We start from the raw sequence: 16,666 nt of genomic DNA on the forward strand, positions 1-16,666 counted from the left end.
GAGAAATGACCCCAGGTGTAGCATTTTTCAGTAATTAATTAAAGCTACTTTTCTGAACGTTTTTTATTTGAACACTTTTTCAATTATAATCAGTGATGTCTCCCATACAAAACATATGCAGCAACAGTCACATGTCTTCGCTGTCTAGCAATATTGCAGCACCCCTGATTGTCAGCGACAGGTGTGCATTCAATTCTCAAAAGCACATAAACAAAATCTGTTTTGGTCCTTCACATTATTCTTATACATGTATGCCATTCTCTCTCCTCAGACATGCGTACACACACACACATATCATACTAAATTTCTCACAACCAGGCACACACACCCTCCACATTTACCAAGAAATGGAACAAATTAATGAACCCTACTTTCTTCTTTTTATTAAATAAATTTACACTCATGTCACATTCAATTAAAAAAAACACAGAACAATCAAACATAGTATTATAATCAGTAATGCTTGCCTGCCACCTCATCTTGTACAACTTATGATGTGAAGTTCACACAGATCAAGCAGAAACTAAGTTACTTTGTTACCAATGCAAATGTTCTTAAAAATGTATATTGCATAAAAGGCATGATTTTTCTAAGTGGTGAAGAATCCATAAATGTCATGAAAAAGTGACAAAAAGATTCAATTTACAGAGAGGGGGGAGGGGGGGAGGGGGAATCATCAAATAAACATTATTTATCACTAACATTAAAAATTCACATTGATTAAAGAACTAAGTTTATTGCCTTAACAGAGTTTTGTTGCTTTCAAAATCTATGTAAAATTGAAAAACAAAACAATATCAAAAACTGAATAGAATTCAAAGTAACAAAATCGGACAAACATGAAAAAAAAGGATCTGGTTCAGCCCAAAATCAACAACTGCAATAATCAGGCATGAGAATTGAAAAAAGTAAAAAAGACTAAACATTTTTAAGTAATAGTTTCTGGAAGATTACATGCATACTGACAAAACACAAACTACAAAGATACGCACACAAAAAACACTCAGACACTCTGACTCAGGGATTGCAAAATCAAATTATCCGCGTACATGTATTTAGCCACATAGTGGTTTCAATGCAACAAATCACAAAAAGGACCAGCCTAACAAAACAAATGCTGAGACGTTTTCAGGGCAACAGAGAACTTGGTCTTCCCGGATGGAAGCCCAGTGTGTTCTTTGGATTCCCGCAGAAACTGTCAAACTCGTGGTCAAGGGGTACACCTGAACAAAAACAAAACAAGTCGCGTAAGGCGAAATTACTACATTTAGTCAAGCTGTGGAACTCACAGAATGAAACTGAACGCACTTTTCTGTACCTCTCTTCGTTTTAACTTTCTGAGCGTGTTTTTAATCCAAACATATCATATCTATATGTTTTTTTAATCAAGAACCGACAAGGAATAAGATAAAATTCTTTTTAAATCGATTTCAAAATTTTTATTTTGATCATAATTTTTATATTTTTAATTTTAAGAGCTTGTTTTTAATCCGAATAAAACATATTTATATGTTTTTGGAATCGGGAAATGATGAAGAATAAGATGAACGTAATTTTGGATCGTTTTATATGAAAAAAATTTAATTACAATTTTCAGATTTTTAATGACCAAAGTCATCAATTAATTTTTAAGCCACCAAGCTGAAATGCAATACCGAAGTCCGGCCTTCGTCGAAGATTGCTTTACAAAAATGTCAATCAATTTGATTGAAAAATGAGGGTGTGACAGTGCCGCCTCAATTTTTACAAAAAGCCGGATATGACGCCATCGAAGACATTTATCGAAAAAATGAAAAAAACGTCTGGGGATATCATACCCAGGAACTCTCATGTAAAATTTCATAAAGATCGGTCCAGTAGTTTACTCTGAATCGCTCTACACACACACACACAGACCACATACACCACGACCCTCGTCTCGATTCCCCCTCTATGTTAAAACATTTAGTCAAAACTTGACTAAAATGTAAAAAGAATAGAGTGACATCTTGAAAACATTCTCTACAAAATATCGTAAAAATACTTGTAAATAAAGTCATTAACTTTGGAGAAAAAAAATAATTGAAAAGAATTGAACATGGGCATATTGCGATTTCTTGTGAAGCTCTTTTTTCTTTCTTTTATTCTTAGTCAACGACATCTAAAGACATTTTTAGATGTCGTTGTTCGTAGTGCAAAACTTTTTATTTTAGTGTGCTGGCAAAACACACACATACGCACACTCATTTTACATGTTTGTTCCTGGTACACCACACATTTTACTTTTCATAGTGCTGAATAGCATTACATCTTGCAGCACACTGTAGTTAATTGTACACCATACTTAAGAACAGTTCAGCCGCTCTTCCACGTAGGACCTAATCGTGTAAAGAAGAATGAAAATACCTTGAAAACTACCAGGTGCACCCATTCTTATTCAACCAGACCCCCATCCACCCACTAAAACTAACACATAGGTCCATCTCTCCTTAAATTAATACAGTCAAGCCTGCCCTGGCAACCATGCACCTCTCAAAAGGGACCCCTAAAGTGGCCCTCAATGACCCCTCCGAAGGATTTTCCTCTACATCAACAGTTTTATAAAAAACACTTTTGGTCAGTTGCTTGGGTGTTCGTTTTGACAAGTTTGACTGTAGTTAACTTCCTATCATCTTTGAAAATCACCATTCATTTTTACTTGTCTGTTGTGCACCTTGTACACACACTCATTTCTTGCCTCCTGTGACATGGGAAGTAACTCTGCTAATTTCAAACAATAAAGAATCGTAGCAAAATAATCACTGAACCACTGAAATTATAAATGCTCAAACCTGTCAGAAATATGCAGACCTGTTTACCCCCATAAGTGTTTTGGAGTAATGCTCAGCCCCAAAAATAGTAATCCTGGCACAAAAATAGTAATCATCCAGCATTCGTCGCCAATTACAACGCACATGACAACTGTGTCCGCGAAACGCAATCATGCACATATATCCATCATTCACAAACAAAACACATCAGTCAGTTTTTGTAGTCATCATAATTTTAAAGAAGATCACATCAAAAGCACATGCATCACTGATTCTTTTTCTTTTGCTCATAGTACTTTCTTTCTTTATTTGGTGTGTAACGTCGTTTTCAACCACGAAGGTTATATCGCGACGGGTGCTCGTAGTAGGCCTTTTTCAGTGTGTCAAGCGCTTCTCTACTGTACTTGCGCTTGCCGAATGAATGAGGGCGAGACTTCACCACTAGAAGGCTCTCCAGCGTCTCATCAGACAGACATGATCTCTGGTCAGTCCTGTGCTTTTTCACCCCATTTTGCCATTGAAAAAAAACAATGCCAAACATGTGAATCAATTAAAAAAAAAGTTATTTTTTTATAATTTTTTTTATACATTTTTATCATTTATGAAAATCGTAGTCTTGACACGGATAGCGGAATGGCGTATTTTTTGCAGAAAATCATAATAAATTACGCCAAAATCGTAAGGGTAAACAGGTCTGAATATGGTACAAATGAAAATAAATATGTGCCATAGGTAGAATAGTTTATAGCAGTCATTAACGGGATTTGCATAATGGGTCTTGAGCAGGGAATATCGGGCGCTATGGGAGGCATGGGGTTTAAGATCAATAGATCAAGGATTCTAGTTAATGTTTCTTTTGTCGATAATTAAATATTCCATTAACGTACCTTTCTTGTTTTTCATAATTTGTCACAAATAAAGCAGAATTATTTAATCCATACAAACCAAACTGACCTGCCAAGTATTCCAGGCTGGGTACAGCAATATCGCTATACTTGCCGATGACATCTCCCCAGAATGTGTTCATTTCAACTGGAGCCTTGGGTTTACCCTCGCGGTGGACTAGAAATGGACCCCAAAAGTCAGTCAACATGTAGTCCATCTCCTCTTGGGTGACCAATGAGCTGTGCTGTAATGGTCAGAAGGAGATATGAGTGTAAAATGCTATGAACTGTGAGTGTAAAAACAGCAAACAACGAAAAACGACTACCTGACTAAACAGCACAATGATTAATCAACTAATCGTGATCGAGAGAGAGAGAGAGAGAGAGAGAGAGAGAGAGAGAGAGAGAGAGAGAATCAGATTCAGAATGTTTTATTCACGGAAACAATGGTTTTTAGCGAAATGGTGTTGTGGGGTTGGGATGTCGAAGTACAAAGCTTTCTGGATACCAAAACATGCACGATCGCAAAAAATTCTCGCTACTGGAAGTCCGATAGCGAGTCAGTCTGTGAACACAGGTGTAGCGCTAGGGAGTTGCATGTCCGTCACACAGGGGTCTTTGTTCATTATTACCACTCATCTCTTAACAGCTGTTAACAATGCAGGTCAAAGATCAGCCCAGGTACAGTCTCACAACTGCCGCCAAAACATTCAGGTCTCTCGTCGCCTGCCTTCTGTCTTCTGCGAAGTTGTCTTTGATGAGAGAAAGAGAGAGAGAGAGAGAGAGAGAGAGAGAGAGAGAGAGAGAGAGAGAGAGAGAGAGAGAGAGAGAGAGAAAGAGAGAGAGAGAGAGAGAGAGAGAGAGAGGGGAGAGAGGCAGAGACAGACAGAGTCTGAGTGACACAGAGAGAGTGAGCAAGAGAGACAGAGAGAGAGCGAGAGATGTAATTGAGAGAGAGAGAGAGAGAGAGCGAGAGATGTAATTGAGAAAGAGAGAGAGAGAGAGAGAGAGAGAGAGAGAGAGACCTAAACAAATTGCTGCTACTATAAAAATTAAATAAAAGTACCTGAACACCCCCTCATTTGCTGCTACTATAAAAATTGAATAAAAATACCTGAAAACCCCCTCATTTGATAAACCTTTACACAGACACCTCTACAGAAAATGTTCATTTGTTTCCACGCCTCTTTATTCGTTTCATCTCCAAGACCTTTGCAGGTTTACCATTGTAGAAACAACAAAAGAGAAAGCTAACTGTACAGAGACATATTCTAAATACCTCCAAGACTTTTCTTCTCTTCACACCACGGCCTGTGTCCTCATTCTCTGCATCCTGTTCGTGGCCTGGCACCGTGCCGTCAGAACACAGGTACCCCTCTGCATCCTGTTCGTGGCCTGGCACCGTGCCGTCAGAACACAGGTACCCCTCTGCATCCATCTCCTCCAGTACAAGCACTGTGCCCCAGTTGGCGAAGTGCTTGGAGGGGTAACTGTCCGAGCATATGTTGTCCCCGAAGTAGGCAACCTGCAGGCAGCAGAAAAAACAGTAAAGCCCAGTTAGCTATCTGTAACATCTGTAGCATCCTCTCCGAGCCTCACCAGATTTATTGTTCTCCCCTTCATGCTGCCTGTTAAAAATTGTGTGTGTGTGTGTGTGTGTGTGTGTGTGTGTGTGTGTGTGTGTGTGTGTGTGTGTGAGTGTGAGTGTGTATGTGTGGTTGTAATCATGTGCGTGTGTACATGTGTGTGAGTGTGGATTTGTCTGTCTTGCATTCACACTATAGACTCTTCCACTGTCATTCAAGATCAAAACCTTCAAGGGAGGTAACTGCAGGCCACTCTCTCAAGCCCGGAGAAAGAATAAGGATCATTTTTTTTAACTCCTTTTAATGACATTTTCAGTTAGATTTACATCATGCTTTGATTTCCAGCATCAGTTTTAACGTGGCAAAGGGTTTCCAAGCTCAGCTGTTGCACAACTGTTTTCTTGTCCCTCTACATCCATCTGTGTATACGTGTGTGCATGGGTGTACCCTTATTTGCTTAAAATACATGGAGTAGGACAGTAATTAAGCCTGACAGTATGTGTAGCCGCCAGTATCTGACATTAATAAGCTGTCTTACCTTGAGGTCTTCTTTTCCAAGTTCCTTGGCCATGAACTTGTTGAAGTCGTCAATGTTGCCTTGACTGTAGCAGCCGTTTCGCTGGAGTTCTGTAACTACTTCAGTTTCTTCCTCTTTTTCTGTCAGAGAAAAACATGCATACATGTGTACTGTTTGCACTCTAAACTTTGTTTTTTTATAATTTATTAATATTCATTATTCGATATGAAAAATTTTAAAAATAATTCTACTTCAGTTTCATCATTTTCTGTCAGAGAAAAACATGCATACATGTAATGATGTATACTGTTTGCACCCCAAACTCTATTTTTGTAATTTATGATTTAGTTTTATGTGGGTTTTTTTTTTAAGGGGGGGCTTCAACAAGTTCATGGTTGGGTTGTTGGTTGCTAAACAAAACAATGAATCCAGAACAAAAATCCTGATTATTTTATGCACCATCCCTCAACCCATCCCCTCTTGGTACGTGGCCTTGGAAAAAATGCCCAGTCCTCTAATTTCAATTACATTTCTCCCTGCAGTGACATTTAAAAAAAGGCATAATACTCTCACCTAGTGCATAGAAAGGGTTGCCGTCTGTGAAAAAGCCAGGTTTGCGCCCATGGAACAGTGAAATGTCAAAATAAGACTGCCATTCTTTCCTGAAAACACGCGACAAGAAATAAAATAAAAAACAAAACAAAACTCCTCTAAATCAGGGAAAAGTACTTAATTCCTTTTTAAATCAGTTTGCTAGCTCATACTATGAGTCATAGTTTGGTCTTTACATTTAGCTGATGCTGGGGATATTGCATAAGAGCATTCATTTCATTTAATTATTACATTACCGTGTCATTGAGGACAATTTTGAGCCACTTCCTCCCGGTGGAAAGCTAGTGTAGCATGCACCAAGCTCATGCAAGAGCCGCACTCCACAGACGTGTGTGTGTGTGTTTGAGTGTGTGTGCATGCGTGTATGTGTGTGTGGGTGGGTTTAATCAGCTACTTGCACTTCTGGCAGAATGACCCAGGTTTTTTACATGACCTGGCTCCAGCACAGGGGTGGGACATATAATGTCTCTCAGTCCACACTTATAGTTGACCTATATGTCTGTCCCCGCTAGGACTCGGACCAAGGATCGCACGTTTAGAGCTCTACCAAGGAAGCTACCTCCCCCTTCCCCCCCTCACCCCCAGCTTAGGGGAAGATCAACTTCATTACAGAACTTGTGCTTACCCTAAACACACTTCCAGCAAACATTCTGCATAGTCAATTTGAGAACTGGTGAGAAGGAACACAATTTTGCCGGGCTGTTGAAGAGATTTCAGCCAGCGTTTAATGTCAGCGCTGCACTCCTCTACAAAACGGCTTGGGTCATTCCTGACAATCTGGAAGTAGCCTCCCTTCTCAGCTGTGCAAAACAGAAGAAAAGATAGAAAACTACATAATGGTGTTCATCCAAATATGTCAAGTTACAGACATTTCCATTACACATTGTGGTGAAAAAGTATGTGAATGTCACTTTACGAAATAAGAGAAGCTAGTACATGCTCTAAACAATGATCCTATCACTGAAATGTAACGTAAGCATTACAAACAACAACAAAAACTTTGGAAAACAAGCACAAGGACAGGCTATAATCTTCTTGATTCACCCCAAAATTGCAGAAAACTTGCAACATGCATTCAGGAGTATAACCTCAAGTAGGAATCAATAATAGCATGAACATAATTATAAGATCAGAAACTGTACTACATTATAGGGGGTGACAATTGCAACTCTTTTCTAAGGGACAAAATTGGAATAAAAAATGTGCGAGAAGTTGTGACAAAACCATTACCAAACAGACACAATGCAGGGCCGTAGCAGCCCTACCGGCCACTCCGGCCATGGCCGGACCAGTTTTTTGTTAAAAAAAAAAAAAAAATCGTCTTCATAAGCTTCAGCGCTGTGTTAGGAGGAAGGAGGGGTCGTGACTTAGATCGCACAATGACAGCGTTAAGCGAGAAATTGTCACTAATTGACATTCACAAGTGAAGACTATAGATCTAAATCTAAAGTAAAACTAAAAGGCAAACTGCGTATGCACCGACTGAGACGCATTACTGATCCACTGAGCCATCGCGTTTTGCACTGAAGAGACATCTGAGTTATCTACCTTAGTTCACGTTTTTCGTTTCCCGGGAAAAGTACCTTTTTATTTTTTTTATGGCCGGACCACTTTTAGGAGCTGTGCTACGGCACTGCAATGTTAGACAAATAAGTACACATGCATGTCTACAAACCTTCATAAGGTCAAATAATATTTTACCTGAGAAGTTCTTTGGGCTGTACATGTTATGCAAGGAGTCAAGAGTGTCTTTCCATGCTTTAGAATACAGTTTTTCCTTCTCTGCCAAATCCAAGGACTCATTCTGGAAAAAAAATTGAAAATTAAAATAAACAAATGCTGATAAACACACAATTTAAAGGTACTGACCTAATGTCACGTCCAGGTGCACGGAGCCCCTGGGGCTTTCAGTCATGCCACAGGGAGCTATCCGTTTGAAATAATACCAAGTTTCATTGACTGTCATGCAAGGAATCAAATACTGGAACTTTTTGCCAAAGTGATTGCAAAGTTTTGTGATTTGGAAGATTAAGTTATGGAGTTTTGCCAACTTTTTTTTGTTCTTACAATGTTAAAACTGACCTTCTGATCAATGCTGTCAATGATCCTTGCTGTTGCCACCAGGCCGGGACAGTCAAAGTAGTTCTCAAAGAATCGGTATTCAGCTGCAGGACATACCACACAAGCAATAACAATCACAAAGAATAAACATAGAAATCTTGTTGTTTTTTTCTCAGAAAATAGCCTTTTCATTTAGATTTTGAAAAGGATACTGTATACACTAATGTAAAAACATCTTTTTAAGTTTGACAAAGTTATGGAATACGTACATTACTTTGATGGAGAAATATCAACTTCCATTAACTGAAGACCGCATATGAATTTATGTAAAGGGTTATTCTAAAAAGTTAATGAATGCGTCTAATTAGCTTGTTATCAACTTTCACTTACTAATATCTGAAAAATGTTAAATGCACATTTTCAAAATGTTATGATTTGAGGTTTCTTGCCAGTTTTTCTTTACTTGTGTCATTCGCAGCTGGAACTATCAATTACACTTCAAGCAAGTTTAGTTCAGCCACAAGATTCTATTCGTTAGTTCAAAAGTATACAGAGAACTGCATCACCAATATGTCAGCTAAAAAAAGCAAAACACTGTTCATCAGTATCAAAAAACAAGAAAGGTAAGTTGTTGGAACGTTGTTATTGACAAAATTATGTTACAGTCACAAATATGTTGACCCAACGCTCTTTTAAGTGAACAGACAAACAAATATCACAATAAACTTATCTTTATGGAATTCAGTTTTCGCCCACTCGCCAGGAAGCCAAGCGAATGACTTCCTGGCGAGTGAACGAAAACTGAATTCCATCAAGATAAGTTTATTGTGATATTTGTTTGTCTGTAATATAGGGTTAGGATAAGGGTGGAAGAGGAGGTTGTGGCATGAAGAAATATTTATCTCTGGCTAAAAAAGCCTCCAACATTGATAAATAAATAAACAGGCATGGCACACACGGTATGACGAAGGTGGATTGATGGAGTGCTGTAACTTTTGTGTATGAGGTGAAAAGAATTCATTTGCAGGACAAAACATGTCAAACAGCCCTGAGAAGTGACACTTAAGAATACTTCTCAAATTCATTCAGCCCAGGAGTATTGTTACTTTTTAAGAAATGTATACTTAATCTGACAACAGTATAAGATTGTCAATACCATATCCTCTGCCAGGAGCAATACGTGATACTCTTTAACAAATCTGACAATAGTATTAGATTTTCAATATCATATTATATCCTCTGTCATTTTCAGTGTGATATTTTTCCTTTTTGCTCCAACAGCCTGTGTTCTTTTCCTTTGTAAAATCTCCTTCTTCGGACAAAATAATCAGTAAATCATCTCAGTGGCTTTTGTTGGCAAATTTTGACAGCTTCTGATAAGATGACAATGCCTCCCAGGACAGAGACTGTGACAGAGAATGGACACACATACATGTATAATTTGGAAATGTGTGCACGCAGCATCCTAACTCTTCCTCCCTCGCCCTACCCTACCTCTTGGGTTGTTAGCAAGACCCTGAACCATACATGTTGTATTGCGGAGATGTTTTCTGACTGTGGCTGTCATCTCCCATTGCATGTCTTTGCCGTACACCTTCTGAACGTCTTCTCTGGACATGAGGTGTGTTCCGTGTGTTGCTCTGAAAATTTACAATGAAAGTAATTCTCACAAAAAAGGAAAAGAACATTGATTGGTACATGTACAATGGATACATTAAGTCATGATGAAAGTGCTGATCATTATATATCCTGCAAGTGTGTGCATGAATGTGTGTTTGTAAAAGAGATGCTCTTTAATCTGCGCATTGAGACACTTTCTATTAATCTCACTCTCAGAATGAAAGTAAGCAAAAGAAAATAATTGTGAATGTGCTTGAGTTTCAGCATCTATAGGTGGGGATAGCTGAGAATCAAGTCAAGTCTAAACTGACTAAAAACATATAACAAAAAACAAAAAAACAAAAAAATCTCACAAACAACAACAATATCCATACTTGAGTATCGTTCCGTCATTTCCAAGCTTGATAACGTTGCCTTTTGACACATCCAGGAAGAGTCCCTTGCATCTGCACAACAACGATTTTTAATACCATCAGAAGAAACTCTTTTTAGCTGCAGGGCTCAGGTAATGTGCTATTTGTCTAGAAATCACTCTCGTTTGAAACAGTCAAAATCTTATAGATGTTTGGCGTTGCCATAGTATCTGCGTGGCTCTACCTATTAATATTATAACTTTGATATATTACACATAATTATTAGTAAACTTACTTTCATCAGTATATTAACAATTATTTAAATCAGAATATTAAGCAAACTGTGCAGACATTTTCTTTGGTTTCACAATCCAGTCCACCATTTGGTGGATACGGCTGACATAATTAATGTGCATCTGGGAATCAGAAAGTGAAATATTCAACTTTCAAGTAATAAACAGCACATTATTATTAATGTATAAATGTACCTCTGTATATATACATACATGTGCTTTCCGTAACCAAAAACAAAAAAAGCAACATACATGAAGTCCTTGTATTTCAGCAGATCTTCCTTGATGCATGGATCGTAGTCTCTTTCGTTCACCAGGAAATTGGTAACACAGTCATAAGCAACCTGAAAATGATAGAATTACTGAAAAAGTATGCACACCCCAGTGCAACAACTCTTTTTCTGTATACATGTATGTAAAACATCAGAAATTGTGAAAGAAACAATTGAAAGTCAGCAGAGACTTTCTTATATATATATATACAACTCGATCGTTATCTGGTCTGGAAAGGAGTATACAAACACGAGTGTGGATGAGGTCAACAATGTTAAACTGTGAATTAATTGTTCTTCTTTGCTGTGTCTGTAGATTAGCTTGGGATCACAGCTGTATTGTGCATATCATAGGTGACACTAACTTAACCAGTTAGTGTTCTAACTTAACCAGTTTATCATAGAAATGAATGTCACTTCAGTCTTCAAATGTTCAATATAGTTTACTAACCATATGATATACTATATATTACGTATAAAAATTGCTGTCGTACTTAACACTTCTTCACCTACAAGAAAGGGGAGCTATAGTGGGCGGGATATAGCACAACGATCAATTAATTCATGGCCTTCGAGAAACATGCACTGCAAACTTGATTGTGAATATTTCATTGTGCAAACAATTAACAGTTCTAACCAACATGTAAAACATAAAATTAATGAAAGAAACTTGCAGTTGCATAAAATTGAAAAATACTAATAAAACATAGCTGTATCAACTGAATTCAAAGCTTTCATTTTGAGAAAAATCATCATGAAAGTAAGGTCTAGTCATTCACTCATTGCTTCTTTGTTTTCGTAGCCCAAAAAATGTCCTAGCTACTAATTAAGCTATAATATATATGTTGGGCACGAAGTAAGAATCCGGGGCAGAGTTGGAATAATCGGGATTTCCCGAAACCTCATTTGATTTCCAACAAAGCGCCGCATTTCCGGAAACGAGCTGCCTCGTTCTAGAAATGGCAACCCTTCGACTGGCACAAAAAAGTATACCCTTTTCCACAGGTCATGAATAAGATATAAAAGCAAGGTCTTATACAGGGGAAGTCTTGAATTGGTCCGGGCTTTGGGGGGGGGGGGGGGGTACACTGTGTAACAATTCTCTGACAGTCAGCGCATGCAGCTAGCTAGTTGCTGTTGCACGGTCTTGATCTATTTTGAACACAATTCTTTTTTTCAGAGTAGAGTGTTAGTTTTTTACGACGGGCTGAAATCATCTTTAATTTGAATCAAAATTTTGCAACAATCAATCGATCACATCATGATAGCACACAGACTTTCACATTACGTTTCATGAGCCTCTATATATTACAAGGCAGTGACAAGAGCCTAGGCTCAGTCAGTAAAGGGAAGTAATGTTGTCTCTGCAGTCCAGAGAGACTGTGTGAGTTTAATATATAAATAATCAATTAAGACTTAATAAAATCATTACAATCGATAGTTACCAGTGAGAAGTTATATCGGAACACTCTTGTTGTGTTGGGATTTTTGTTGTAAAATGTAAGATTTGAAACTGTGACGTTAAAAATTACGTCAAATTGGTGTGTTATGGTCGAGTGGGATGTGACGTTGATCTGTGTTGTTCCAGACCGCCGAGGTTATCAAAAGTGTCTTTGTTTTTTGTAATTCGGTTGATTTGGTGCGTTATACAATGCATCTGCATTTTTGAGACTAAGCATTGATCATTTTAAAACGCAAGGATCATCATATGCCAACATGACTTGTATCATTTTACATCGCATTCTATGATTCTAAGAAAGAGCAGAATTTTCACTATGCGCGCGGTACATTTCTAGAATCGCGTAGCGCAAAGTTGGAATTCCTACAATGGCGGCCATTGTTGGAATTCCAACAAAGCGCAGGTCATTTCCGGAAAAACGCCGATGACAAGATGGGTCGCAACATATACGTATAAACAATAATGCAAGCGCCTTACGTTGAACAACGTGACCAGTTTGTACTTGGCGATCGTGTGGTCCAGATCAAACCCGTACGCATCATAGTCCTGAAAATTGATCGAGCCTTTCGCTGTCAAGCTTCCTTTAGCAGCCATTCCAACTGTCTTGCAATGCAATCCGCGAAATACGAAGTGATGGGGACGCCTCTGAACCTCAAAACGCGGCAACATGCAACAATAGGCAAGGGAGGCAATTCTCCTTGTCTTGGACAGACGACATCCGAGGTTAAAATACTGCTCGGATTTGCACGGAATCTGCCCAAGAGCAGTAAGACAATGGCGTCTCATGTGCACACATAACACAGCGTGGTCATTCGTTGGACATGCCTAGCACAGCCGCCATAACAGTACGATTCGAATACAGCGAAAGCAACGAAAGAATGTGTGGCTGATCACAGAGGGAAGTCACTCTTGGCAAAAAATCTTGCGAGTATGAAAGTCATAAAGGTGTACAAGCGTCGTCTGCAACAGAAATGAGGCAGATTGATCTCAAGGACAAGATGTAAGATAGACAAGGAAAATGGTGGGGGACGAACTATATGAAACAGAGGATAACAAACAAGTCGCGTAAGGCGAAAATACAACATTTAGTCAAGTAGCTGTCGAACTCACAGAATGAAACTGAACGCAATGCAACGCAGCAAGACCGTATACTCGTAGCATCGTCAGTCCACCGCTCATGGCAAGGGCAGTGAAATTGACAAGAAGAGAGCGGGGTAGTAGTTGCGCTAAGAAGGATAGCACGCTTTTCTGTACCTCTCTTCGTTTTAACTTTCTGAGCGTGTTTTTAATCCAAACATATCATATATCTATATGTTTTTGGAATCAGGAACCAACAAGGAATAAGATGAAAGTGTTTTTAAATTGATTTGGAAAATTTAATTTTGATAATAATTTTTATATATTTAATTTTCAGAGCTTGTTTTTAATCCAAATATAACATATTTATATGTTTTTGGAATCAGAAAATGATAAAGAATAAGATGAACGTAAATTGGGAACGTTTTTGAAAAAGAAAATACAATTTTCAGATTTTTAATGACCAAAGTCATTAATTAATTTTTAAGCCACCAAGCTGAAATGCAATACCGAAGTCAGGCCTTCGTCGAAGATTGCTTGGCCAAAATTTCAATCAATTTGATTGAAAAATGAGGGCGTGACAGTGCCGCCTCAACTTTCACGAAAAGCCGGATATGACGTCATCAAAGGTATTTATCAAAAAAAGGAAAAAAAATTTCGGGGATATCATACCCGGGAACTCTCATGTCAAATTTCATAAAGATCGGCCCAGTAGTTTGGTCTGAATCGCTCTACACACACACAGAGACAGACCGACAGACACACACACACACACGCACGCACACACGCACATACACCACGACCCTCGTTTCGATTCCCCCTCGATGTTAAAATATTTAGTCAAAACTTGACTAAATATAAAAAGCACACACACCCACATACAATAACATACATATCAGAGGATGTTATTCACTGATGACACAGTTCCTTGATCTGTGTGAACTTCACATCATAAGTTTCTCAAGAAGAGGTGGTAGGCAAGCGTTACTGACTACCATGTTTAATTGTTAGATTGCTTTTAATTGATGTGTGATTTGTATCATCATAACTTGAAGTTGGTTTTAAAAGCTATGGCCGGTTGATTAATTTATCGTATGTGACATGACGGTGAAATGATTTAATAACAAGTCGGGTAAGGCGAAAATACAACATTTAGTCAAGTAGCTGTCGAACTCACAGAATGAAACTGAACGCAATGCCATTTTTCAGCAAGACCGTATACTCGTAGCATCGTCAGTCCACCGCTCATGGCAAAGGCAGTGAAATTGACAAGAAGAGCGGGGTAGTAGTTGCGCTAAGAAGGATAGCACGCTTTTCTGTACCTCTCTTTGTTTTAACTTTCTGAGCGTGTTTTTAATCCAAACATATCATAATTTATCTATATGTTTTTGGAATCAGGAACCGACAAGGAATAAGATGAAAGTGTTTTTAAATTGATTTCGACAATTTAATTTTGATAATAATTTTTATATATTTAATTTTCAGAGCTTGTTTTTAATCCAAATATAACATATTTATATGTTTTTGGAATCAGCAAATGATGGAGAATAAGATGAACGTAAATTTGGATCGTTTTATAAATTTTTATTTTTTTTACAATTTTCAGATTTTTAATGACCAAAGTCATCAATTAATTTTTAAGCCACCAAGCTGAAGTGCAATACCAAAGTCCGGGCTTCGTCGAAGATTACTTGACCAAAATTTCAACCAATTTGGTTGAAAAATGAGGGCGTGACAGTGCCGCCTCAACTTTCACGAAAAGCCGGATATGACGTCATAAAAGACATTTATCAAAAAAATGAAAAAAACGTATGGGGATTTCATACCCAGGAACTCTCATGTCAAATTTCATAAAGATCGGTCCAGTAGTTCTACAATCGCTCTACACACGCACACACGCACGCACGCACATACACCACGACCCTCGTCTCGATTCCCCCTCTACGTTAAAACATTTAGTCAAAACTTGACTAAATGTAACAAGTCGCGTAAGGCGAAAATACAATATTTAGTCAAGTAGCTGCCATTTTTCAGCAAGACCGTATACTCGTAGCATCGTCAGTCCACCGCTCATGGCAAAGGCAGTGAAATTGACAAGAAGAGCGGGGTAGTAGTTGCGCTAAGAAGGATACCACGCTTTTCTGTACCTCTCTTTGTTTTAACTTTCTGAGCGTGTTTTTAATCCAAACATATCATATCTATATGTTTTTGGAATCAGGAACCGACAAGGAATAAGATGAAAGTGTTTTTAAATTGATTTGGACAATTTAATTTTGATAATAATTTTTATATATTTAATTTTCAGAGCTTGTTTTTAATCCGAATATAACATATTTATATGTTTTTGGAATCAGCAAATGATGGAGAATAAGATAAACGTAAATTTGGATCGTTTTATAAATTTTTCTTTTTTTTTACAATTTTCAGATTTTTAATGACCAAAGTCATTAATTAATTTTTAAGCCACCAAGCTGAAATGCAATACCGAACCCCGGGCTTCGTCCAAGATTACTTGACCAAAATTTCAACCAATTTGGTTGAAAAATGAGGGCGTGACAGTGCCGCCTCAACTTTCACGAAAAGCCGGATATGACGTCATCAAAGACATTTATCAAAAAAATGAAAAAAACGTATGGGGATTTCATACCCAGGAACTCTCATGTCAAATTTCATAAAGATCGGTCCAGTAGTTTAGTCTGAATCGCTCTACACACACACACACACACAGACACACACACACACACACGCACATACACCACGACCCTCGTCTCGATTCCCCCTCTACGTTAAAACATTTAGTCAAAACTTGACTAAATGTAAAAAGAAGAAAGCAGGGCTCATTAATTTGGTCCATGGCTTGATAAATGTGGAGGGTGTGTGTGCCTGGTTGTGAGAATATAATTATGTGTGTCTGTGTGTGCATGTCTGAGCCGGAACTCTATTCAGTTTTCACGATCTTCAAGCTTGCGGCGATTCGTTAAAACAACTTGACAAACACAGTTTTTTCGGCAGAGAGAATGAAGCCATTCTCCTTCATATCGTTTGCAATGCTATTTATCGCTGTCTTCCATCTTTTGAGAACTTATATTCTATTTTATAGGTTTTGTTTAATACTCTTTGCATAGAGCAACATCATCTGCATT

The 16,666-nt window shown here is 38.1% G+C and overlaps 1 protein-coding gene across 2 annotated transcripts; it reads right to left on the reverse strand.

Moving 5' to 3' along the window:
* Positions 1-367: 367 nt before the first annotated feature.
* Positions 368-13,358, reverse strand: LOC138962170 (5'-nucleotidase domain-containing protein 1-like). 2 transcript variants are annotated; one of them, XM_070333894.1, is made up of 12 exons: positions 12,924-13,358; positions 10,968-11,059; positions 10,444-10,515; positions 9,944-10,089; positions 8,471-8,553; positions 8,090-8,192; positions 7,014-7,188; positions 6,350-6,438; positions 5,798-5,916; positions 4,953-5,198; positions 3,744-3,918; positions 368-1,223 (listed from the first exon to the last, which is right to left on the reverse strand). In XM_070333894.1, the coding sequence occupies exons 1-12, from the start codon at positions 13,230-13,232 to the stop codon at positions 1,129-1,131; spliced, it is 1,704 nt and encodes a 567-aa protein (XP_070189995.1). In that variant the 5' UTR covers positions 13,233-13,358; the 3' UTR covers positions 368-1,128. The 2 variants fall into 2 exon arrangements, with proteins under 2 accessions (XP_070189995.1, XP_070189996.1); XM_070333895.1 differs by having other exon boundaries at positions 9,977-10,089; positions 12,924-13,357.
* Positions 13,359-16,666: the final 3,308 nt, after the last annotated feature.

Source organism: Littorina saxatilis, linkage group LG3 (genome assembly GCF_037325665.1).
Source record: "Littorina saxatilis isolate snail1 linkage group LG3, US_GU_Lsax_2.0, whole genome shotgun sequence".
NCBI classification, from domain to species: Eukaryota; Metazoa; Mollusca; class Gastropoda; order Littorinimorpha; family Littorinidae; genus Littorina; species Littorina saxatilis.